This window comes from Cervus canadensis, chromosome 9, assembly GCF_019320065.1.
Source record: "Cervus canadensis isolate Bull #8, Minnesota chromosome 9, ASM1932006v1, whole genome shotgun sequence".
NCBI lineage: Eukaryota > Metazoa > Chordata > Mammalia > Artiodactyla > Cervidae > Cervus > Cervus canadensis.
In genome coordinates, this window is record NC_057394.1 from 83,058,055 (window position 1) to 83,082,701 (window position 24,647).

A 24,647-nucleotide genomic window follows, 5' to 3' on the forward strand; every position below is an offset into this window, starting at 1 on the left:
CCGCTTTACCTGCACCAGAACACGAGTCACAGGGCCAAACAGGCGTTGTCCATCTGCTTGAACCGCTGAAGAAAAGACTGCGTTATCAGGGAGTGAAGAATGTCCACACCTTAGGCGGGGACGAGTACCTCCCGTCCCTCGGCGATAAAGGCCCATCGCCGGGCCAAGGTTATGCCAACTCACTTCAGGATCTTGTCTCCCCAGAAACTGCAGTAAGTGATACTTGTAGGCTATGCCCACAGTCATTGTTTACCAGTACTCGCCAGTTATAAATAAACTGGAAATTTCAGGAGCCTTCGGGCGGTGTGAGGGGGCTATCCCCCGTTCACAACTCAACCTTAAACCCGGGTTTCAAATCAAATTCACTACACGGGTCCGCCCTAAATCACACGCACCTACGATTCCCGCCTGAAATACGAGCAAATTACTCCAAAGCGCGGGGGTACGGAGTTGAGACGCACGCGGGGTCCTTGAGGCCGCAGTCTGAACAAAAACCGCCTCGCTGCAGCGAGTATCCCTGCGCCCGCTCGGGCCCAACTGGCCGCCTAAAGGCGCTGCGAGCGCCTTCCACTCACTTCCGCCGATGTTGCCCCGCCCCTTCCGCCGCCCGCACGGCAGACCACGCCCTGGCGGCGGCGGGTACGGACGCAATGCGGGGCGGGGCGGGGCTGGGCGCGACGCGGCGCGGGGAGGGGTCGCGGCGGAGGCGGGGGCGGGACGCCGAGCCGGGCGCCGAGCCGGCGGGGACTCCGGAGTAGCCACCGCCGCCGACGCCGTCGGGGCCCTGGCGCGCTCCGCCAGCCCGGGCCGGTGGGTGCCACGGCCGCCCGCGAAACATGGCGCCCAGTACGCTCTGGCGCTGCTGCCAGCGCACCGTGGGCTGGGTGCCTGTGCTGTTCATCACCTTCGTGGTCGTGTGGTCCTACTATGCGTACGTGGTGGAGCTGTGCGTGTGTGAGTACCGGGCGGGCAGCCCTCGGCCTCCCCTCAGCCTCCCCTGGCGCGGCCCCGAAGCGCCCGCTTGTGCGTCCGCCCGAGCCCGGCCGCGGGGCCCGCTTCGGCCCGGGGGTCTCGGGACAGCGTCCGGCTTCTGAGGTGGAGGGAGCGGCGCCCGCGGCCCGGCCTTTCTGGCGGCTGTTCGCGGAGTTGCCGTGCCCTCCGCCGGGGTTCCGAGGGCTCTTCTCGCCCGGGCCCTGGGCGCGGGCGGAGCCGCCGCGGGTGCGGACCCGAGGTCCTGGCTCAGCCGCCGGCAGCTCCTGCCGCTCCTTCCCGGAAACTCGGGGCCGGCGGCGTCGCGCTGCTGGCGACCCCGGCCCCGGGGTCCCCCAGAACTACCCAGTCCGTCGCGAGCGCACAGCTGCCTGAGGGCCCTCGGGGTGCACTTCGAGGGGAGCCCCGGCACCGGGCTGGGTGCTGGCGGCGAGAACGGGGGGACGCCGCGGCACCCGCTCCCCGCGGCGTTCTCTGCCCCGAAGCGCAGATGCGGACCCGCGCAGGCGAGCTCGCGTGTAATAACTTGGTTAAAACAGCATTCCCACGAGGGAGAGACCAGTTTGGTTCAGAAGGTTTGAGGGAAGGTTTTGAAACAAACATGTCCACTTTCAAGAAAGTTGTTTTGTACCTGTGAAACATTTAATTCCTGCAAGTAGATCCAGAATAAATTAGTTGTGAAATACATATCAAACAGTGGTGGAGTTCGTCTGTTGAATGTGATTGTTTAGTTTTGTCCTTTTGGATACCAAAATGTTTGCCGTAAAGGATGTTCGAATCCATTATAAAACTGACTAGCTTAGGCATTTCTTTAAGCTACTGCTTCCAGAAGGTGATCATGATCACTGGATTCTCATCAGCTTGCGGTGAGACTTTCCCTTACCTCAGGGCTCCGAGGTAGGCATTTATTTATTCCAAAAGTTGGACCAGTCTTACTCAGTTCTGTCAGAAGATAATTCCCTCCCTCTCCCCATTCCATAGGGATTTTGAAGTAAAGGTTCTGAAACTTTACTTGAAAATGTGTGTTTATGTTGAAATTGCAAATTTAACCTATAAATAGTGATCAAAAATATCAAAAGGTGATAGCAAACAGGAAAGGAACATGAACGTGTACTGGTGGGAATAAAGGGAACTTTTCATCTTTCTCTCCTTTAATCTTGGTGTCTCTGAGCATAGATGTCCCTACCTACAAATGGAGGAAATGAAACAGCAATAGGCCCTTTGGTTGGTCACATGATTGTTGAGTGCCTACAGGAAAGTGACCCACATCTTTCCACTCTGCGTGTAAATTTAGTGAGCTAGCCAGGGTCCCTGGAACTGTGATTGTTTGGTCCATAATGGGGAATTGGGGCGGGGCTAAGCGCTTGCCCTTATAGGAGAGCTGTAAGACTTTAGGCCCACCCTTTAGAGATCACACCCCAGCATTTCTTCAAGTTAAAATATTCTGCAACAACTGAGGCCCAGTGCTTGGCAGAATTTTCAGATATTCAGTGGATTAAAGGTCTTACATAGAGCCTGCATTTACTACCAAGATACCAGCCTTGAACTAGAGGAGCTTTTGGGATGTCTACAGTGTCACTGGACTTTATGGTGGAGCATAAACACTATCATATTGAAACTGTGCTTTAAACCACTTGTGTATAATCCGTGTTTTCATAAGCACAGACTGTCCTACTGAGATATACCAATGTTTAACTTTATAGAAGCTTTAAATTCAGTGGATAGAAGCTTTAAATTCAGTGAGTGTGAGTTTTACTTAAAATGCTGTTTCAGTAATTTTTACAGGGTTTTGTTTCTGGTGTTCTTTAGTCAACTACATGGGAGAGAATGATAATTGTATCTTAACACGTGTTAATTTATTTAGTCCTCAAAATAACAAAAGTTAAGTGATTTGTGCAGGGTCATACAACTACTAAATGGCATAACCAGAATTGGAACTCAAGTGGTTTGGCTCCAGAGTCCATGCTTTTGTGTTTAACTACTATGCAAGACTAGTGTACTTGATTGTCCAGATCTAGACAATCGGCAGATTTCATTCTTATCTGTAATTATTTATACAAAGTAGTTTTCTCCTGAAAGGTAGCAGCTGAAGGTTGCTAAATATCTCAGAGAGTAAAAAGGTGTGGCCCACTGAAGGGCATTTGAAAAAATAAATTGTTTATGAGAAGCCCTTGTTCTAGCCCAGCTTCTGTAACTTCTTAATTTTGTAATTACACACACACACACACACACACACACACACACACAGAAGTAGTGGTAGGAATAATATTGAGGGTAAACTTGAGTAATAAGTAATGCATCTGAGATGGCCATCATAGGAGTGATAAGCAGAGAAATAATGATTGAGTAGTAATGTTGGTCCTTGATTTTAAATAAGCTGAAATTCTTTGATTTTTCCTCAAGGCTAATATTTGAACATTTGAGGTTAGCTGTGCGTGGATTGACCAACTTTTCCAAATTAGCGCTTCCCCCACAAATTTGGAGCTGTTAGCAGTAGATGAGTAACTCTTATTTGGCGTTTAGAGGATCTGAGAGTTTAAAGAGATTTTAGAGATGGCCTAATTCAGTCTCTTTATTTTACTTCTGAGAAGACTATTAGTTGGAAGAGCTATATGGTGTGTCCAAGGACAGATATTCCTTTTTACCTTTTTTCAGAGAGAATATGTAGGATAGAACTGTAACCTCTGGTTCTACATATCTAATCATTCCTGTGTCTCCTGTGTAATTTCTTCAGAGACAAGATAAACAGCTTAAACATCAACATTGAGCACACTGTCTCCACACAGTTGATTCCAACATGTTCTATTGATTTCAAAAGAACCAGCTTTGATTTCACTTATTTTTCTGTTTTTTTTTTTTTCCTGTTTCATTGATTTCTTATCTGATATTTCCCTTTCACTTTAGGTTTAACTTGTTCTTTTTCTAGTTTCTGAATTTAAAAATTGAAGTGATTGATTTGAGCCCATTTTTAGATGTTTACTCCCTTATACTTATCCCTAAATAACTGCTTTATTCACATTCCATGAATGTTGATATATTGTATTTTCATTTTCATTCACTTAAAATTATTTTCTGGTTTCAATTTTCACTTCATAAGTATGCTGTTTAGTTTGCAGTTACTTGGGGATTTTTTCTCTTTTTGTTACTGATTTCAAACTTAATTCCATGTGGTCAGAGAACATACCTTGTACGACTTGTCCTTTAAAAATGTATTCAGGCTTGCTTTATGGCCCAGAATGTGGTCAGTCTTGGAAGTGTTTCATGTGCATTTCAGAAAAATGTATTCTGTATTCAGCAGTGTTAATTTTGCTGTTTGTGCTGGGTGTTCTATTATGTCATAATGCTCCATAAACGTGAATTAAGGCAGGTTGGTTGATAGTGTGGTTCAAATCTTCTGTATTCCTGCTGATTTTCTATTTGTTCTAACAATTAATTACTCAGAGAGGTATAAAATAATAATTGGATTTGTCTATCTCTCCTCATAGTTCTCTCAGTTTTTGCTTTATGTATTTTGCAGCTCTCTAATTTAGCACATGTAATATTTTGAATTGTTGTGTCATCTTCATGAATTGACTCTGTTATTATGAAATGACTTATTCCTGGTGGTATTGTTTGTTTTGAAATCTACTTTGGCAGATATTAAAATGTCCATTGATCTTTCTTTTGATTAGCGTTAGCATGGTATGTCCTTTTACTTTTAATTTAACCTGTTTATTTTTTTTTAACCTGTTTATCTTTATTTAAAACGCATTTCTTATAAGCAGCATATCATTGGGTCTTGCTTTTTTAACCTAGTCTGAAAATACTTGCCCTTTTCTTTTTTGAATTGAGATATAATTGACATATTACATTCATTTCAGGTGTCAGCATAATGATTTCAGATACACATATATTGCACAGTGGTCATCACAAGAAGATTAGTCAACATTCGTCACTTTACATAGTTATAACTGTGTTTTCCCTGTGATGGGAACTTTGAAAATTTACTCTTGGGAACTTCCCTGGCAGTCCAGTGGTTGAGAATCTGCCTTGCAATTCAGGGGACGTGGGTTTGATCCCTGGTCAGGGAACTAAGATCCCACATGCTGTGGAGCAACTAACCCACCTGCCACAACTAGCAAGCCTGTGTGGAACAACTGCTGAGCCCACATGCTTTGGAAACCATGCACCACGACTAGAGAGTCCATGTGCCACAATGAAAGATCCCCCTTGCCATAACTAAGACCTGATGTGTTCAAATAATAAAATATTTTTAAAAAATAAAATTTACTCTTATAGCAACTTTCAAATGTAACAGTAGTCACTGTGCTGTACAATCTCTGCCTTTTAATTGGCCTGTTTTGACCATTTTAATGTGGTTGTTGATGTGGGTAACTTTAAGTCTTATTGTTTGTTTTTTTTTTTTTAAGTCTGTCCTAAAATATTTAAATAAGTAAACAAATCTTATCTGTTTAACTATGTAGTTACCATTTCTAGTATACTTCATTCTTTTTTTATAGATCTGTATTTCCAACTCCTTATTGCAAAATTCAGATTTAAAGAAAGTAGGGAAAACCACTAGATCATTCAGGTATGACCTAAATCAAATTCCTTAAAATCATACAGTGGAAGTGACAAATAGATTCAAGAGATTAGATCTGATAGACAGAGTGCCTGAAGAACTGTGGATGAAGGTTCGTGATATTGTACAAGAGGCAAGGATCAAGACCATCCCCAAGAAAAAGAAATGCAAAATGGTTGTCTAAGGAGGCCCTGCAAATAACTGAGAAAAGAAGAGAAATGAAAGGCAAAGGAGAAAAGGAAAGATATACCCATTTCAATGAAGAGTTCCAGAGAATAGCAATGAGAAATAAGAAAGCTTTCCTCAGTGTTCAGTGCAAAGAAATAGACAAAAACATTAGAGTGGGCAAGACTAGAGATCTCTTCAAGAAAAGCAGAGATGCCAAGCAAACATTTGATGCAAAGATGGGCACAATAAAGGACAGAAATGGTATGAACCTAACAGAAGCAGAAGATATTAAGAAGAGGTGGCAAGAATACACAGAAGAACTATACAAAAAAGATTTTCATGACCCAGATAACCACAATGGTGTGATCACTCACCTAGAGCCAGACATCCTTTAATGCAAAGTCACATGGGCCTTAGAAAGCACCACTAAGCTAGTGGAGGTGATGAAATTCCAGTTGAGCTATTTGAAATCCTAAAAGATGATGCTGTGAAAGTGCTGCATTCAGTATGCCGGCACATTTGGAAAACTCAGCAGTGGCCACAGGATGAGAAAAAGTCAGTTTTCTTTCCAATCCCAAAGAAAAGCAGTGCCAAAGAATGTTCAAACTACTGAACAACTGCGCTCATCTCACATACTAGCAAAGTAATGCTCAAAATTCTCGAAGCCAAGCTTTAGCAGTACGTGAACTGTGAATGTCCAGATGTGCAAGCTGGATTTAGAAAAGGCAGAAGAGCCAGAGAGTTAATTGCCAAGATCTGTTGGATCACTGAAAAAGCAAGAGAGTTCCAGTAAAACATCTACTTCTGCTTTATTGACTATGCCAAAGCCTTTTGACTGTGTGAATCACAACAAACTGGAAAATTCTTCAAAGGTGGGAATACCAGACCACCTTACCTGCCTCCTGAGAAATCTGTATGCAAGGCAAGAAGCAACAGTTAGAACTGGACATGGAACAACAGACTGGTTCCAAATTGGGAAAGGAGTACATTAAGGCTGTATATTGTCACCCTGCTTATTTAATTTATATGTGGAGTATATCATGCAAAATGCCAGGCTGGATGAAGCATAAGCTGGAATCAAGATTGCCAGGAGAAATATCAGTAATTTCATGATATGCAGGTGGCACCACCCTTATGGCAGAAAGAGAAGAAGAGCTACAGAGCCTCCTGATGAAAGTCAAAGAGGAGAGTTTTAAGCCAAAAAGTTGGCTTAAAACTCAACATTCAGAAAACTAAGATCATGGTATCCGGTCCCATCATTTCATGACAAATAGATGGGAAGCAGTGGAAACAATGCGAGGCTTTATTTTGGGCGGGGGTGGGGGGGTCTCCAAAATCACTCCAGATGGTGACTGCAGCCATGAAATTAAAAGATGCTTACTCCTTGGAAGAAAAGCTATGACCAACCTAGACAGCATATTAAAAAGCAGAGACTTGACTTTGCCAACAAAGGTCCTTCTGGTCAAAGCTGTGATTTTTCCAGTAGTCGTGTGGATGTGAGAGTTAGACTATAAAGAAAACTAAGCGCCGAAAAATTGATGCTTTTGAACTGTGGTGGTGGAGAAGACTCTTGAGAGTCCCTTGGACTGCGTGGAGATCAAACCAGTCAATCCTAAAGGAAATCAGTTCTGAATATTCATTGAAGGACTGATGCTGAAGCGCCAATGCTTTGGCCACCTGATGGGAAGAGCCAACTCATTGGAAAAGATCCTGATGCTGGGAAAGACTGAAGGCAGGAGGAGAAGGGGACGACAGAGGATGAAAAATGGTTGGATGGCATCACCGACTCAATGGACATGAGTTTGAGCAAGCTCCAGGAGTTGGTGATGGACAGGGAAGCCTGGTGTGCCACAGTCCATGAGGTTGCAAAGAGTCAGACATGACTGAGCTACCGAACTGACTGATTGCTAACTGGTGCCATTTTCACCTGCCTGAGGGTTTCCTTTAACATTTATTGTAATGCAAGTCAGTTGGTGATAAATTGTTTCAGCTTTCAGTGGTTAAGAATCTGTCTTTCAGTGCAAGGGACATGGGTTCAATCCCTGGTCAGGGAACTGGATCCAACATGTCTCAGGGCAATTGAGCCCAAGCATAGCAACTAGAGAGAACCTTACTGCAATGAAAGATCCCTCATGATGCAACTAAGACCCAGCGCAGCCAAAAATAAATACTTTAAAAATGCCAAAATTACTTTATTCATTCATGATTTTTTTTTAGACAACTTACCAAGTTATGCTTCCGTGATAGGTCAGTTGAAAAAGAATCTGCCTGCAATGTAGGAGACCCCAGTTTGATTCCTGGGTTGGGAAGATCCCCTGGAGAAGGGATAGACTACCCACTCCAGTATTCTTAGACTTCCCTTGTGGCTCAGCTGGTGAAGAATCCGCCTGGAATGCAGGAGACCTGGGTTCAATCCCTAGGTTGAGAAGATCCCCTGGAGAAGGGAAAGGCTACTCACTCCAGTATTCTGGCCTAGAAAATTCCATGGACTGTATAGTCCATGGGATCAGAAAGAGTCAGACATGACTGAGCAACTCTCACTTCACTTAAAGCAAGTTATGCCGTCATTACAACCATCCTTTTTATTATGTTTTTTATCACCCCAGTCAGAGTCCTTGCGTCCATTGTGGTTAATTTCTGTTCCCGTCCAGTCCGAGGTGACCACAAATCACCTTTCTGTCTCTGTGTGCTTTTTCTGAACATCTCATATAATCGAAGTCAAACAGTAAGTGGTCTTTTGTGCCTGGTGTCTATTACATTTTTTGAGGTTCATTTGTATTGTAGTGTACATCAGTATTTCTCCCTTTATGATCTACTTCACATTCAAATTTGTATTTTTCTTTTTCTAAAATTCAGTATTTAAAAACATATTTCCAGTAAGCCTCCACAAATCACTTGTGCATTGAATTAGACTATAAATAAAAACCATGCATTTTATTATGTTTAAGTATATTAAAAATCCTGCTTTGATTGGCTCCTGTCCATCTTTGTATCCACTAGAGTATCTAGTTACTAGTAGGCTTTCAATAGATAGTGTTCAACTGAATGCAATTCTATTCTTAAAAAGTTAAGAAATATGGAAGAGGTACTGGACAACTTAGAAACTGGGTCAGACTATTTGGAAGAACAAAATTATGCCCTAGTCGGGTAGATAAAACTTTGCTTCTCTTCTGGTCACTTCCACTTTGTGGCAAAGAAGACTTTGCGTGCTAAACTCCAGCCTCTAATATCTGTCTACTTGACATCTCTGTTATATCTTATCGACTTATCGTCCAGAAGAAGAAAACTTATCAGACTTATCATCCAAAACAAAATTCTTTTGAGTTTTTTTCTGTCTCTCTAACTGTTCCTCATATCTTAGCTAAGTAAATGGCAGTTTCATCCTTTGAGTTCCCTGGTTGAAAAGTCATTCTCCATCCCACTGATCAGCAAATATTGTCATTACCTGTATCACAATCCAGTTGCTTCGCACCACTACCACTGCAGGTGTATTCAAGTCACCATGATCTCAGTCTCCTGAAAAATATGGCCACAGGAATTTGCACTTCCTCCCAAGTGGTGGAGCCTATTTGCCCACCAGTGAATCTGGGCTGGCTTTATACTTGCTGCGACCAGTAAAACATGGTGGGAGTGATGGGTGAGAGCTGGAGCCTCAACCTCAGGTGGGCCATGGGCTCCTCAGCACTAGGGATGAAATTGTTCATTCCCTACTGGCAGTGCAATAAAGGGGATTTGGGAAGAATTCAAAATGACTGTACTGTTTTAAAAAGTAAAAAGCACAGATATCTGATGGTAAGAGTTAAAGGATTTAAATACAGATGGCCAACAGACAAAAGATGCTCAACATCGCTAATTATTAGAGAAATGAAAAATCAGAACTGGGCTTCCCTGGTGGTTCAGTGGTAAAGAATCTGCCTGCCAGTGCAAGAGATGTGAGTTCTATCCCTCACCTCACACTGGTCAGATGGTCATCATCAAAAAGTCTACAAACAACAAATGCTGGAGAGGGTGTGGAGAAAAAGGGAACCTCCTACATGTTGGTGGGAATGTAAATTGTTACAGCCACTGTGGAGAACAGTATGGAGGTTCCTTAAGAAACTAAAAATAGATCTACCATGTGACCCAGCAATCCCACTGCTAGGCGTACACCCTGAGAAAACCATAATTCAAAAGGACACATGTACCCTTGTGTTCATCGAAGCGCCATTTACAATAGCCAGGGCATGGAACAACCTAAATGTCCAATGACAGGTGAATGGATAGAGAAAATGTGGAACATATATACAGTCGAATATTGTTCAGCCACTAAAAAGAATGAAATAAGGTCATTTGTAGATGATGTGGATGGACCTAGAGTCTGTCATACAAAGTAAGCCAGAAAATGTTAGTCACTCAGTCGTGTCCGATTCTTTGCAACCCCATGGACTGTAGCCCACCAGGCTCCTCTGTCCGTGGAATTCTCCAGGCAAGAATACTGGAGTGGGTTGCCATGCCCTACTGCAGGGGATCTTCCCAACCCAGGGATCTATCCCGAGGTTCTTACCTCTCCTGCATTGGCAGACATGTTCTTTACCTCTAGTGCCACCTGGGAAGCAACACCCTTTTATCGTGTCTCTCCCTCCTCACTTCATCCCTGTCCTCTCATCCTGAATGTATCCTCCATGAAGTGGCCAGAATGAGCCCTTTAAGATGGGTACCAGACTCGTCATTCCTCTGATGAACATCGTGGCTGGCTTCCTCTCTTACTCAGTGACACTCCTGACCGTGGCCTCTTCCTCAGTGACATAACTTCCTCTCCACTCTTCCTTTCAGCTGTTCTCCAGCTACCAGGCTGGCCTCCTTGCTAGTCCATGTTTCTTGTTGAATGAGCTCAGTACCTTACCTAGCCTCTCTGAGTTTGCTCCTGTGCTGTAAAATGGGAGTAGTATCTCTTACAGAGTCATGGGAAGTCCTCAGCAGAGTAGGTTTTCAGATGTTACTGGGGCTGGGGAGAAGACTTAAATAGCCACTGGCGTACTTTTTCTTGCCTTTCCTTTTCTGGCAGGAAGTTTTGTTTTTTGTTTTGCAGTTCTTAAAGTGACATTTCCCCTCACCACCCCCACACCCCATGCCCACACATAGCCTGAAGTGGGTGAAGGAACACATTCTCACAGATTTTCTAACTGCTGCATTTGAAGATCATATTGCACAAGTGAGTTCCTGTTTTCTTTCGAGCTGTTGGTCATGTCGGGAGCGTGAGTGTGGGGGGGTGGTTGTCTGGGAGAGGGGGCCCCTCCGCACCGTGCCACCTGGGGCTTCCCGAGGATTAACACCTGGGACTTTGGTGTAAGCCTGTCAGCTGCACAGATTTAGATGTGCTGACACACGGAGCACATCATCTTGAGCAGATGGGCGCCTACACCTAAGTGACTGGAAGAGTCACGAGCAATGGTAACTCCGGTTTCATGAAGACAGGAGACAGACCCACAGATCTTGAGGATAAAAATTGTTTTTAAAACATGATTGCTCTCTGTTCTCTCACTCTTCCCAGTGCTGCGTTACTACTCACTCATGTGAACTTTGACTCACCCAGTCGGAATCATAGGAAGAATAGTTTTTATTAACATACTAGTTGAACAGACATGAGCCTATTAAAGGTAAAGTCTTCAGGGCCGCTTCTTAAACTAATTGCATGGAAAGACTGTCATCGGCACCTGAAGGTCCTAGTGCCGACACACCAGGGTGTTAGCAGTGTGTGGTGTCAGTATTGAGAAGGGAGCAAGGGGGCCGTGACCGTGGCCCCCCTGACTTTCTCGTGTGCATTGGCCTCCATACTGCACACTCTTCCCCCCACCCTCCAAGAAGCCAAAGTGAATCTTCTGAAGCCTGAGGCAAAATGCTCACTCCTGTGTGCTCCAGCAGCTTCCTCCCTCGCTCTTGATGAAATCCAGAGATCCCTGTAGCCCAGGAGGCCCTGGTGCTGCTGACTCATCCCTTCCTTGGCTCCTTCCTCAGCACTGCAGCCTCCTTGCATCTGTCAGGCCTTGCATGGTCGCACCTGAGAACTCTCTATCGACTGTTCCTTCTGCCTGGAATGCTGTCCTCCCCATCCACATCCTAACTTCATCTTGGTTTTTGCTCAGAGTGCCCCCATCAAAGTGGCTTTCCTGACCACCCTTGTGGGTCAGGAAAGCATGGAATCAGTAGTTTCTCCTTCATTCTTCCCAGATCCTGCTGTGTTTCCTCATAGCACTTATTAATCCTTGACGTGCCGTCATTTGTGTTTCTCTCCTGAGTCATGTTCTGGAACTGAACATAGGCCCTCTGTAATGTGTACTCGATAGATGCATTGAATGAGTGAATTGACTGTGTTGCTGCCATTTGCCTTGCTAGTGCAAGAGGGAGAACTGGGATGTATTCACATAGTAGATGACCCACAATTCACAATTTCAAATACACACACTCTCCTGACCTTAGAAACATCTCTGTGTTAGTTCAGCAATGTAACAAACATAGAATGCTTACAGTGTTCCCGGTACTATACTGAGGCTGGAAATTCAAAAATGGGTAAATGCACATGGTCAGATCCATTTGGACTTTATACCTGTGTTTACTACCACAGTGCTCACTTGCACATTACTCATTTTAAGAAGTCCTGCTGTAACTGAGTATCCAACTATTTCATCCAGTATTTTTCTAGATTCTTTTGCCATAGAATTCTTTCATGGAACATCTGTTTAAATCCTTTTAGACTTGGACAGTTGTTGACGTTCGGGAAAGCTCCCTTAGTGGTGATGAGGGTGGTGAGAGAGATGAAGACTGAAGAGGCTTGTGCCTCTGAAGGAAGTGGTGTTACCAGTTGATCTGAAGGGTAGTTACTGATTCCTTCTACTCTGTTACTAAATTGTATTAATACACTTAGGAAGAAAAATCATTATCCTGTAGGTACCAAAAAGATGTTTAAAAATCCACTGTCCATTTCTGAATAAACACACACACACACACACACACAATAGGAGTAAATGGATACTTTTCAAACAGAGTTGCACACACAAGAATACTTTATCAGTTTGCACTAAAACCAGCAGTAAATACTTATCACTGTGTCCATTGCTATGTAACATTGTATTGGCAAAACCAGCTACCACATTCAATCAAGAGAGAATAATTAGAAACCGCAGGCACTAGAAAGGAAGAGAGAAAGCTATTTCTATTGCAAATAGTTGACAGTATATATTGAAAAGCCAAGAGTCTCAGTAACAACAAACACTTAGATAAAAGGAATTGAGTAAAATGGCAGGGTATAAAATTAGCAAACAACACTCAGTACTTTGTATATATACACAATAATGAATAATTGAAAATATGGTCAAAGAGAAGTCTCCATTCCCAAAAACATCAAAAAGATGAAATACTTAGGAATAAACTCAAGAAAAATACCAGGTCTATAGGAGGAAAACATTCCTGAAAAACATAAAAGTAGGTTTGAACAAATGTAAAGACAGTTCATATTTCACATTCATGAATAGAGTAACTCGGGATTACAGAGACTTCAGTTCTCCCCAAGTTAATGTATAAATTCCAGTCCCAATAAAGTTGTTTTTTAAAATTTTTCTGGCACTAGACAAATTGATCCTAAAGGTCACATGGGAAAATGAAATAAGAACAACCAGGAAACCCCTGAAAGAGTGATAAAGAGGCCAAACCTTACCTGATTGTTAAGCCACAAATGTCTATAGTTAAAACTGAGAGCATGGGGTGTAAATGAGAACTCTCTACTTTTTGTTCAGTTTCGCTATGAACCTAAAACGTCTCTAAAAAATAAAGTCTTATAAAAATTGTGTTCCAGTTGTATGGTATAAGGTGTGGACAGACATACTAGACAATGGAACAAGTAGAAAGTTCAGAAATAGTTAATTATAGAAATTTAGAATGAAGCATCTCCTCAAATTACAAAAGAGAAGGTGGGAAAACTGGATAGATATTTGATAAGAGATAAAATCGGATCTGTATTTCACACTGTATTCCAAGATAAACTACAAATGGATAAAACCTTATTTTTTCTTCTTTTTTAATATTTTACACTTTTTATTTTAAAATAATTTCAGACTTGTGAAAAACAGTACAAAGAATTTTCCTTTATCCTTCATCCAGATTCCCTAGAGGTTATCATTTGCTACACGGTTTATCATTTATTTATTCTATCTCTGAAGTGTTTGAGAGTAAGTTGCAGACCTCATATCCCTTTGTTTGTAAATACATCAGTGTTAGGGGCCTCCCAGTGGCCCAGCGGTAGAGAATCCACCTGCAGTGCAGGAGATGAGGGTTGGATTCCTGGGTCAGGAAGGTCCCCTGGATGAGGGCACAGCAACCCGCTCCAGTATTCTTGCCTGGAGAATCCCATGGACCAAGGAGCCTAGTGGGCTAGAGTCCATAGGGTTGCAGAGTCGGACACGACTGAAGTGACTTAGCACGCACACATAAATGTATGTCAGTGTAATGTGCTAAGAACAAGAATGTCTTGGTCTGTTCAGGCCCCTATAATAGGATACCATTGACTGGGCGTCTGTAAACATTTCTCATGCTTATGGAGGCTGGAAGTCCTGGATCAAGGTGCCAGCAGAGGTCTTGGTGAGAACACACTTCTTGGTTTGGCCGTCCTTTCACCATTTTATCAATATGATGGAAGGAGTGAGGGATCACTCTCTCAGTCGGACACAGATCCCATTCCTGAGTAATCACTTCCTTGAAGGCCTAACTTTCTGACACCATCACACTGAGTGTTAAGATTTCACATAGGAATTTGGGGGAACACAGACATGCAGTCTTTAGCAAAGAACATTGTCTTACATAATCAGAGTTATCAGAATCAGGAAATGAGCATGACAAAATGCTATTCTTTGATCTGTAAGCCTCACTGGGACTTCCCCAGGGTCCCACCGAACGCTTGTTCTGATCCACAGGCCAGGCCAGGTTAACACTTTTCAGTGAGCTGTCAACTCTGCAGCATCCTTTGATCTGGAGAGTTCCTCAGTCTAGCTTTATGTTTTATGACCGTGACATTTTTGAGGAGTACAGGCTTCTTATGTATGATGTCCCTCAGATTAGGTAGGTTTGACATTTCCTCGTGTATACGTTTTTAGCATGAATACCACAAAAGGAATGCTGTGTCATTGGTTGTACTATCTTGGGGACTGTTTATTTTGGTCATCACTTAAGGTGGTATCACCAAGTTTCCCTGTAAAGGTATAGTTTTTCCTTGTAATTAATAAATATTCTGGGGACTTCCCTTGATGGTCCAGTGGTTAAAGGTCCACCTTTCAATTCCAGGGAGCCAGGTTTGATCCCTGTTTGGAGAACTAAGATCCCACATACCGTGGAACAACTTAGCCCACACACCATAGCCTGAGAATCCCTGTACTGCAAAGAAAGCCCGTGTACCATAACAAAGGTCCTGAGTGCTAGGCTAAGACCCAATGCAGCCAAATGAGTAAGCATTCTGGTAGACCCAGACAACCCACATACATCCCTCTTTGAGGAAAGACTTGGTCAGTTGTGGTGGGTACGGTCAGCTCTTTGACCATGACTCGGCTCACCCAGGGTCACAGCTATCCTGGGCCGTGGATGACATGAGCTCCCTGCCTATGCCCAAGGTTGGACAGGCCTGCCCCTCAGGGAGACCTCCCTCACATCCTTTCACATGTGTTGTTCCCTCATGAGTTTCTTGCATCCCGGACTCTGTCTCAGCAGCTGATTCTGGAGAACCCAGCCTAAGATATCTCTGTGGGAAAATCTGTTCACAATTACTTGGACTTACCTTTTTTTTTTTTCCCCATTTATTTTTATTAGTTGGAGGCTAATTACTTTACAATATTTTAGTGGTTTTTGCCATACATTGATATGAATCAGCCATGGATTTACATGTGTTCCCCATCCGGATCCCCCTCCCACCTCCCTCTCCCCGCCACACACACCAATCCCTCTTGGTATTCCCAGTGCACCAGCCCCGAGCACTTGTCTCATGCATCCAACCTGGGCTGGTGATCTGTTTCACCCTTGATAATATATATGTTTCGATGCTGTTCTCTCTAAACATCCCACCCTCGCCTTCTCCCACAGAGTCCAAAAGTCTGTTCTGTACATCGGTGTCTCTTTTTCTGTTTTGCATATAGGGTTATCGTTACCATCTTTCTAAATTCCATATATATGTGTTAGTATACTGTATTGGTCTTTATCTTTCTGGCTTACTTCACTCTGTATAGTGGGCTCCAGTTTCATCCATCTCATTAGAACTGATTCAAATGAATTCTTTTTAATGGCTGAGTAATATTCCATGGTGTATATGTACCACAGCTTCCTTATCCATTCGTGCTGGTGGGCATCTAGGTTGCTTCCATGTCCTGGCTATTATAAACAGTGCTGCGATGAACATTGGGGTGCACGTGTCTCTTTCAGATCTGGTTTCCTCAGTGTGTATGCCCAGAAGTGGGATTGCTGGGTCATATGGCAGTTCTAGTTCCAGTTTTTTTAAGAAAATCTCCACGCTGTTTCCATAGGGCTGTACTAGTTTGCATTCCCACCAACAGTGTAAGAGGGTTCCCTTTTCTCCACACCCTCTCCAGCATTTATTGCTTGTAGACTTTTGGATAGCAGCCATCCTGACTGGCGTGTAAGCGTACCTCATTGTGGTTTTGATTTGGCATTTCTCTGATAATGAGTGATGTTGAGCATCTTTTCATGTGTTTGTTAGCCATCTGTATGTATTGGAGAAATGTCTGTTTAGTTCTTTGGCCCATTTTTGATTGGGTCATTATATTTTCTGGAATTGAGCTGCAGGAGTTGCCTGTATATTTTTGAGATTAATCCTTTGTCTGTTGCTTCATTTGCTGTTATTTTCTCCCAATCTGAGGGCTGTCTTTTCACCTTGCTTATAGTTTCCTTTGTAGTGCAAAAGCTTTTAAGTTTCATTAGGTCCCATTTGTTTATTTTTGCTTTTGTTTCCAATATTCTGGGAGGTGGGTCGTAGAGGATCCTGCTGTGATTTATGTCGGAGAGTGTTTTGCCTATGTTCTCCTCTAGGAGTTTTATAGTTTCTGGTCATACATTTAGATCTTTAATCCATTTTGAGTTTATTTTTGTGTATGGTGTTAGAAAGTGTTCTAGTTTCATTCTTTTACAAGTGGTTGACCAGTTTTCCCAGCACCACTTGTTAAAGAGGTTGCCTTTTTTCCATTGTATATCCTTGCCTCCTCTGTCGAAGATAAGGTGTCCATAGGTTCGTGGATTTATCTCTGGGCTTTCTATGCTATTCCATTGATCTATATTTCTTTCTTTGTGCCAGTACCGTACTGGCTTTGTAGTATAGTCTGAAGTCAAGCAGGTTGATTCCTCCAGTTCCATTCTTCTTTCTCAAGATTACTTTGGCTATTCGGGGTTTTTTGTATTTCCATACAAATTGTGAAATTATTTGTTCTACTTCTGTGAAAAATACCATTGGTAGCTTGATAGGGATTGCATTGAATCTATAGATTGCTTTGGGTAGTACAGTCATTTTGACAATATTGATTCTTCCAATCCATGAACACGGTATATTTCTCCATCTGTTTGTTGGACTTACCTTTTTTATCATCTCTTGAGGATTCTTGCTTGGAACAAGTTACTGTGCTGGTTGCTAAATGGTGATTTTCTTTTAATTCTATGATTTCTTCTGCATTTAATAGTTAGGATTCTACTGAAAGGAAGAGCTTTCCCTCCCCCTCATTCATTCATTTCATTCATTTATATCAGCATGTTCTCATCGATTCTTCTTTTATGGGTTATAATCTGTCATTTATTTTGTTTCTCAAATTGTCCCAGTTTTAGCCGGTAGGAACCCTTGCAGTTTGGGTTCTGTGTCCTTTTGACATGTCCCCATCATTTTTCTTCCCTCATTTTCTGGCACCACAAGATATTTTTTCAAGCTTATTTGAAATTTTTCCTGCCCCTGGAACCTGCCATTTCAAAGTTGACCAGATCTGAACATTAAAAAATAAGAGCCTTCAAGTACTAGGAAGAAACATAGGTAGATGATCTTATGACCAGGGAGTGAGGAAAACCTGTTTAGGGGAAAAAAAGTGGATGTGACAAAAACAGTTTATGGGGGGCAGGGAATGGAAATGACTTATGTGAGAACACTCTTACCCTCATACACTGAAGGTTTGAAAATTCTTTATTGTAGAGAAACAGGCACCTCATGCGCTGCTGGTAGGAGTTTTAAAATGGTACAGCCCCATAACAGGAATTTGGAGGAAAACAGATTTGCTTTCGTCCAGTAATTCCACTGTTAGGAATCTACACTGAAGATAAACTTCCACCAGTAAACAACAGATGCATAGGGTTATTCACTGCTGCACTGTTTGTAACAGCAGAAGATTGGAGACAACCCAGATGGCTATCAATAGAGGCCTCGTTGTGTAACTGGAACAGCCACACAATGGAATACCATGTGGTGCTCTAAAAAGCAAACAATGGTTATGTCTATGTACCAATGTTTAGTGATTTCTAGGGTATAAGTGAAAACAGCAAGGATTGAAAGTCAACATTCAAAAAACTAAGATTATGGCATCCATTCCCATCACTTCATGGCAAACAGAAGGGGGGGAAAGTGGAGGCAGTGACAGATTTTATTTTCTTGGGCTCCATAGTCACAGTGGATGGTGACTGCACCCATGAAATTAGACACTTGCTCATTGGAAGGAAATCTATGACAAACCTAGACATCATATTAAAAAGCAGAGACATCTCTTTGCTGACAAAAGTCCGTATAGTCAAAGCTGTGGCTTTTCGAGTAGTGAAAATTGGACCGTAAAGAAAGCTGAGTGCTAAAGAATTGATGCTTTTGAATTGTGGTTCTGGAGAGAACTCTTGAGAGTCCCTTGGACAGCAAGGAGATCAAGCCAGTCAATCCTAAAGGAAATCAACCCTGAATATTCATTGGAAGGACTGAAGCTGAAGCTCCAATACTTTGGCCACCTGATGGGAAGAGCCAACTCATTGGAAAAGACCCTGATGCTGGGAAAGATTGAAAGCAAAAGAAGGGGCGGCAGAGGATCAGATGGTTGGATGGCATCACCAACTCAATGGACATGAGTTTGAGCAAACTCTGGGAGATAGTGAAGGACAGGGAAGGCTGGCGTGCTGCAGTCCAAGGAGTCACAGAGTCAGACCCGACTTAGCAACTGAACAGCAACAACAAACCAGGATATAAAGGAAGAAATTAGAAATACATACTTACTTGCTTTTTTTTTTTTTTTTTTCTTACTTGCTTATTTTGTTGAAAGAAATGGTGGAAGGATAAAACAGTAATAAAAATTATTATCTCGGATGAGGGAGTAAGGAATGAAAGCTAGACCTTTCTTGAGTATCTTTTTATATAGTCTTAGCTTTTAAACATTAACATTTGTTATATATCCAAAATAAAGAGGAGGTAAAAGCAAACTAAAATTTGAAATCACGAAACAAATGAACTTAATTTTTAAAAGTTAATAACTACACAGAAGAAAGAATTGTTTCAAGTGACTTTTGAACATAGTACTCCTTAGCTGGTTGTCATTTAAAGCCAAAACAGAATAAAACAAAGCTTCAAAGAAATCTTAAACTAGTATGTAGTTTTTAAACTATTTTATTATATATTTTAGGATAAATTTAATAAATTAGGAACTGAGATTTTTATTGTGAAAGTAAAAAGATACAAGTATAATGCCAAAAAAATTAAGAAAAACCAATGTTCTATTTGAACTGGAAATATAAATGTATAACACTACTTCTAATGTATAGTACTATTTCTGTAATCCAAAGGGCCTAAAAGCAATGAAACACCAGTAGCTCTAAGCACCACTAGAATTCAAAGCTTGGTCTCCAAATGTCATTGAAAGGGGCTTCCTTGGTGGATTAGTAGTAAATAATCTGACTGCCAGTCAGGAGACATGGGTTTGGTCCCTGCTCCAGGAAGATCCCACAGGCCACCAAGCAACTAAGCCTGTGCACTACAACTATTGAGCCTCTGCTCCAGAGCCCGGGAGCCACAGCTACTGAAGCCTGAGTGCCCTAGAACCCTCGCTCTGCAACAAGAGAAGCCACCACAACGAGAAGCCCACACACCACAATTAGAGGGTAGCTCCTGCTTGCTACAACTAGAGAAAAGCCAACATAGCAACCACGACCCAGGACAGCCAAAAATAAATAAACAAAATTATATTAAATATCATTAAAAGGAACCAGTGCCCCTTGGAGAAATGGCTAATATCAGGTCCAGGGGAGGAGGATGTACAGTGAGCCTAGACATCTTGTGCTGTGTTAGGAAGTGCTCAGAGACCAACGAGGACGATTCAAGAGGCCAAGCTGAGATAATTTGAACATAGGAAGTGAGTGTGGTTGATGACACATTGAGTAAATAAAATCTGTAAAATTCTATATTGATATTCAAAAAGGGAAAAAGTAAATTTATTTGCTAACAGTGGAGGTGAATATTATACCAAAATCTTATTCTGAAAATGGGTGATTAAAGGGAAATAATTATATTTTTGTACTGCCTTTTTAGAATGACTCTAGTTCATCTCCAGTGAGGGAAAGTTCATTGCAGAAGAATGCCAGCCTAAAAGTATGGAAATAAATAATAGGCGTGTTTAATGGTGCTTTTCTAATTCTACAAAATAATAGGTTCAGGCCAGGCTTACCGGTGGATGCTAAAACCATTATGTGGAAAGTTTTAGGGGAAGAAGATACTCACATACCCTTAACCTTTTACCCTACAAAACAATTTCATTGTCAAAGTGAGAAGTGAACCTTTACAAAGGAGAGGCTTGAAGTCACCACGTCAGCAAGTGCCCCAGATGGAGTAATCTGCCCCCGGAGACGGTTCCCTGTGCAGCACCTTGTCAGTGCTGTCGTCCACCCTCCTGACTGCTCTCACTGATGGCACTCACGCAAAGTCCATGCCAAGACGCATAGTCAGACTTTTGAGAACTAACGGCTGAGTGTCAAAAACAGTGCCAAAAGTAAACCTAACCTCTGGGGGGAAGTTAGAACAACAGAAGGCATTTCATGAGAAATTGTGGAGGCCAGAAGGAAGTGTGGTGGCATTTCTCAAGTGTTAGAGGAGAACTATCAACCCAGAATCCCACGTCTAGCAAAGGTTGGCTGTTCAAGATGTCAGCATCCCCTTCATTTTAAGTATCCAAGGCAAAAGCTGGATGAAGGCAGTAATACGGCTGTCTCCTCACACGTTCTCACTTGTCAAGGAAGAAAGCTTTTTTTCCCACCATGATTTCTCCTTTACCAAAGACATATTCATCAGCCATGGCTCTATATCACATGGCCAGAGTAGAGACAGAGGATGGTGGTAAAGTGAGAGTATCTGGGATTTTCAGTCTCAGTTAAGGGGGAGGTAGGTGAGAAAGGATGTTAGTAGCTCAGTCATGTCTGACTGCAACCCCATAGGCTATAGCCCGTCAGGCTTCTCTGTCCATGGGATTCTCCAGGCGAGAATACTGGAGTGGGTAAACATTCCCTTCTCCAGGGATCTTCCCAACCCAGGGATCGAACTCTGGTCTCCTGCATTAAAGGTGAATTCTTTATCATCTGAGCCACCACGGAAGCCAGAGATGAGAAAGGGGGGGCGTTAAGTGGAGAAGGGCATGTGGCAGCTCTCATGTTCACAAAAAATCTTAAGTTTAGATTAATATTATCTGCAAATGAGATGATACGTGGTCACTGACATGATCGAGTGAAAAACATTCATTATACCTTTAAAAGGCACCTGTAACCATTTAGGTATATGTAATGTTTTTGTAATTGTGGATTTATTATCAGAAGAATTTTTTCACCTGTATTGGGATCCTTGGAAAACGGAACACGCCTGTGTGAGGCTGGAGGCTCTGCAGACAGCTTCTAACGGGCCTGTGTCTGTAATCTGTGGGCAGCTGGCAGATACTGAGGGCTGTCTCCACACCACCCATGCTGGGTGCTGGTCACTCAGTCGTGTCCTTTGCTCCAGGAGAAATCTGGAAGGAGCTGCCGACTAGAAACTCGCAATTGCGTGCCAGTGTCAGTGGTATTATGATAAGGGATTAGAATGCCATAGGATTGTGTGCCCAGGCGATGTGTTGAGCCAGCTCCTGTGGTCAAGAGAGCCCTCCGGGAGAAGTAAGCTCTGCTCAGTCTGGGTTTGTCCAGCTTTGTTTGGGGCGCAGCAGCTCTGTTGCATCCCACAGTTGCGTGGCTGTCTCGGGGGAGTTGAATGAGGCAGACCAGACGCTGTCAGCCAGATGCAGTCAAAACCAGAACTCTGCTCTGACAGTGTGATCACAAGTAGGCTACTAGCTTTTGATCTTCACTAATGTGATTATTAAAAGTGTTATCTTTCTGTAGTTTTACTTTGGATTTCTGTTATGAATGAGGTTGACCATCTTTTTTCTGTTTGAGATGTCTATATTTCCTTTTCTGTGAAAAAGTAGTGTTTTGGAGTTTTTTTTTTTTAACAAATTCTTACTGATTTGTAGGTACTCTTTAAATAGAGAAATTAGTTTTTAGTCTATAGTAACAGTTGTGACTATTTTTTTTCCCTTGCTTTTTAGTGATTTTTTTCAAGCGTTTACTTTTTTTTAAGCATTTACTTTTATAAAATCAAATATATTGATATTTTCCTGTGGCTTCTATGTTTCGTGTCATAAACTGAAACACCTACTCAGCTCCAAAAGTGTATATATTTTTAGATTCCTCCTGTTTCATCTAGTATACCCATGGTTTTGTTTTATTTTTATTTTTTGCATTTCAGTCTTTGGTGTACATTTGGAGTTTATCCTGGTCTGTGTCGTGAGTCTCAGTGGTATCTTCCCACATGGCTTCCTGTGTCCTAATGCTACTTACTGGCTCTATCCACACTGATTTGAAATCCTGTATTTATCATAGTAAATCCTTGCATGTATTTGGGTCCAGCTCCAGGAGATAGTGAAGGACAGGGAAGCTTGGTATGCTGCAGTCCATGGGGTTGCAAAGAGCTGGACTTAGGGACTGAACAACAACCACTTGGGAGCTTTCTGTTCTGTTCTGTTGATCCGTTTATTCATGAGCTGGTACAACTGTTTTTTAATAATTGGAGCATTTGTAGTATTTTTAAAATACTGTGCCCTAGTATTTAGCATGACTACTACTTCATTTTTCATCTCTTCCAGAATTTTCTACCTCATCATATAGGTTTATTTTTCCACAAATGAAATTTGGGATCTGACTAGTTAAAAAAAAAAAGTATTTTCACTGAGATAATACTAAATTTATGAGATTAACCTCAGGAGAACATGTTAATGATGACTCTTCTGTGTAGAATGGAAGCCCCTGCACTTGTTCAGGTTTTTATCAGTGTCCCTCAGAAATATCAGATTGTAGATCACAGAGGGCATAAGTGTTTGCTGCTCTGAAGACTTTGGACTTCTTTCTGTAAAGTCACCAGGGGTGTTGAAGCGTATTTGATCTTTAAATTTAGTGGTAGTGAGGATGTATTAAACTAATGGTAGAGAGTAGCTTTAAGCCATTGAATTTGAGAAAGTCCTGAAAGAAGGCAATAGGAGAAATGAGAGAGGGTGGGGTATTTGAAGAGACTGAGGTAGTAGAATCTATAGTACCCAGAGGCCACTGGACTGTCCAGAAGCTGTTCTCGGGGTTTCAAAAACTAGAAAGAAAAAAATGCTTACCCCCTGCAGGGGTAAGTTCCTCTGTTCCTGAGTGCCACAGAGGAAAATCCTATTTATTATGTAGACAACATTAAGAAAAGAGCGAAAGAAAACATATCTATAATCATATTGACATACTTAAAATTGACAACGGTCTGAAAAAAAATTTTAATATGATTACAGTGTTAATGATAAAGAAGAATCTGAATTTTAATTTTTCAGGGTTTTTTTGAGTGTGCAATTCTGAATTTGAATTAGCGTTTACATCTTGTAACTAAATTTTATGTTTATGAAAATGATATTAAGATGAATAGTCAGCCTGAAATAAAGTTTATAAAAAAGTGTTTAAAGTATATTTATTCCCTGTGTTTTCTTCTATTCTAGTTACACTTTCTGGAAATGGAGAAAACGGTAAGGCACTTTTAATTTTTATTCTCAAGTAGATGACATAGTGTCTTAATTGCAACCCATATACTTGTTACTTTAGTGATGACTGTTTGTTTTGGTCTTCAGAAAGAAAATATACATTCTTAAAGTTTAAATTTTATTGGTTTGTTTTGTTCTCATTTTTCTTTTTGTTTAAAATAGTACTTTACTACTCATAGTCATTTAATAATTAAATAACCAGACTGAATTTGTAAATTATAGTACTACTTCATTTTGAAATGGAATTAAAGTTTTTATGACTAGTCAAGGAGACAGTGTGTAGAGAGAAGAATCATGACTCAAAATTTCATTGAAATAAAATTTTATGTCCTTTGATATCAAATTTCAGAAGTAAAATTGAATTTGAGATACAAAAATCAAAGCTTCTAAAACAGTAGAATAGTTAGAAATTATTATTATTAAAATGATCAGGAATTGAACCCATGTCCTCCTACAGTGGCAGCAGGGAGTCCTAACCACTGGACCACCAGGAATTTCCTAGAAATTATTAATAAATGTTCTTATGTTGAAAATAGACCTTAAGCATGTAAATCTCAAGTTGACTTGGTTTCTAGTTTCTCAGTAATAGAATAAGTAGAGACAATCTTGATAGGCTTGTTTTTCTTGCTTAAAACTATTTCCTGTGTGTTGAAAGCACAGGTACAGAAAGTAGAGAATTTCTGAAGTTCTTATAAAAGAACTTTTACTTGAATCATTATTTCAGGGGGCTATTTTCCCCGTGTCTTGAGTCTTTTGGTGAAGTTTTTTTGTTTGCTTATTTGTTTTTTTAATTCAGTTACAGGTGATTTTTGAGTCAG

General features: G+C 41.7%; 1 protein-coding gene across 3 annotated transcripts in view; it reads left to right on the forward strand.

Annotated features, from left to right (window-relative positions):
- The first annotated feature begins 659 nt into the window (after positions 1-659).
- The window catches only part of ZDHHC20 (zinc finger DHHC-type palmitoyltransferase 20), a 57,835-nt gene continuing 33,847 nt past the window's right edge, over positions 660-24,647 (forward strand). For 2 of the 3 annotated variants that reach the window (XM_043477619.1, XM_043477620.1), the window contains exons 1-2: positions 661-954; positions 23,788-23,814. In XM_043477619.1, the coding sequence (XP_043333554.1) occupies positions 837-954; positions 23,788-23,814 (145 nt within the window). In that variant the 5' untranslated portion in view covers positions 661-836. Of the gene's footprint in view, positions 955-23,787; positions 23,815-24,647 lie in introns of all 3 variants that reach the window. The other variant, XM_043477621.1, reaches the window with a different exon arrangement.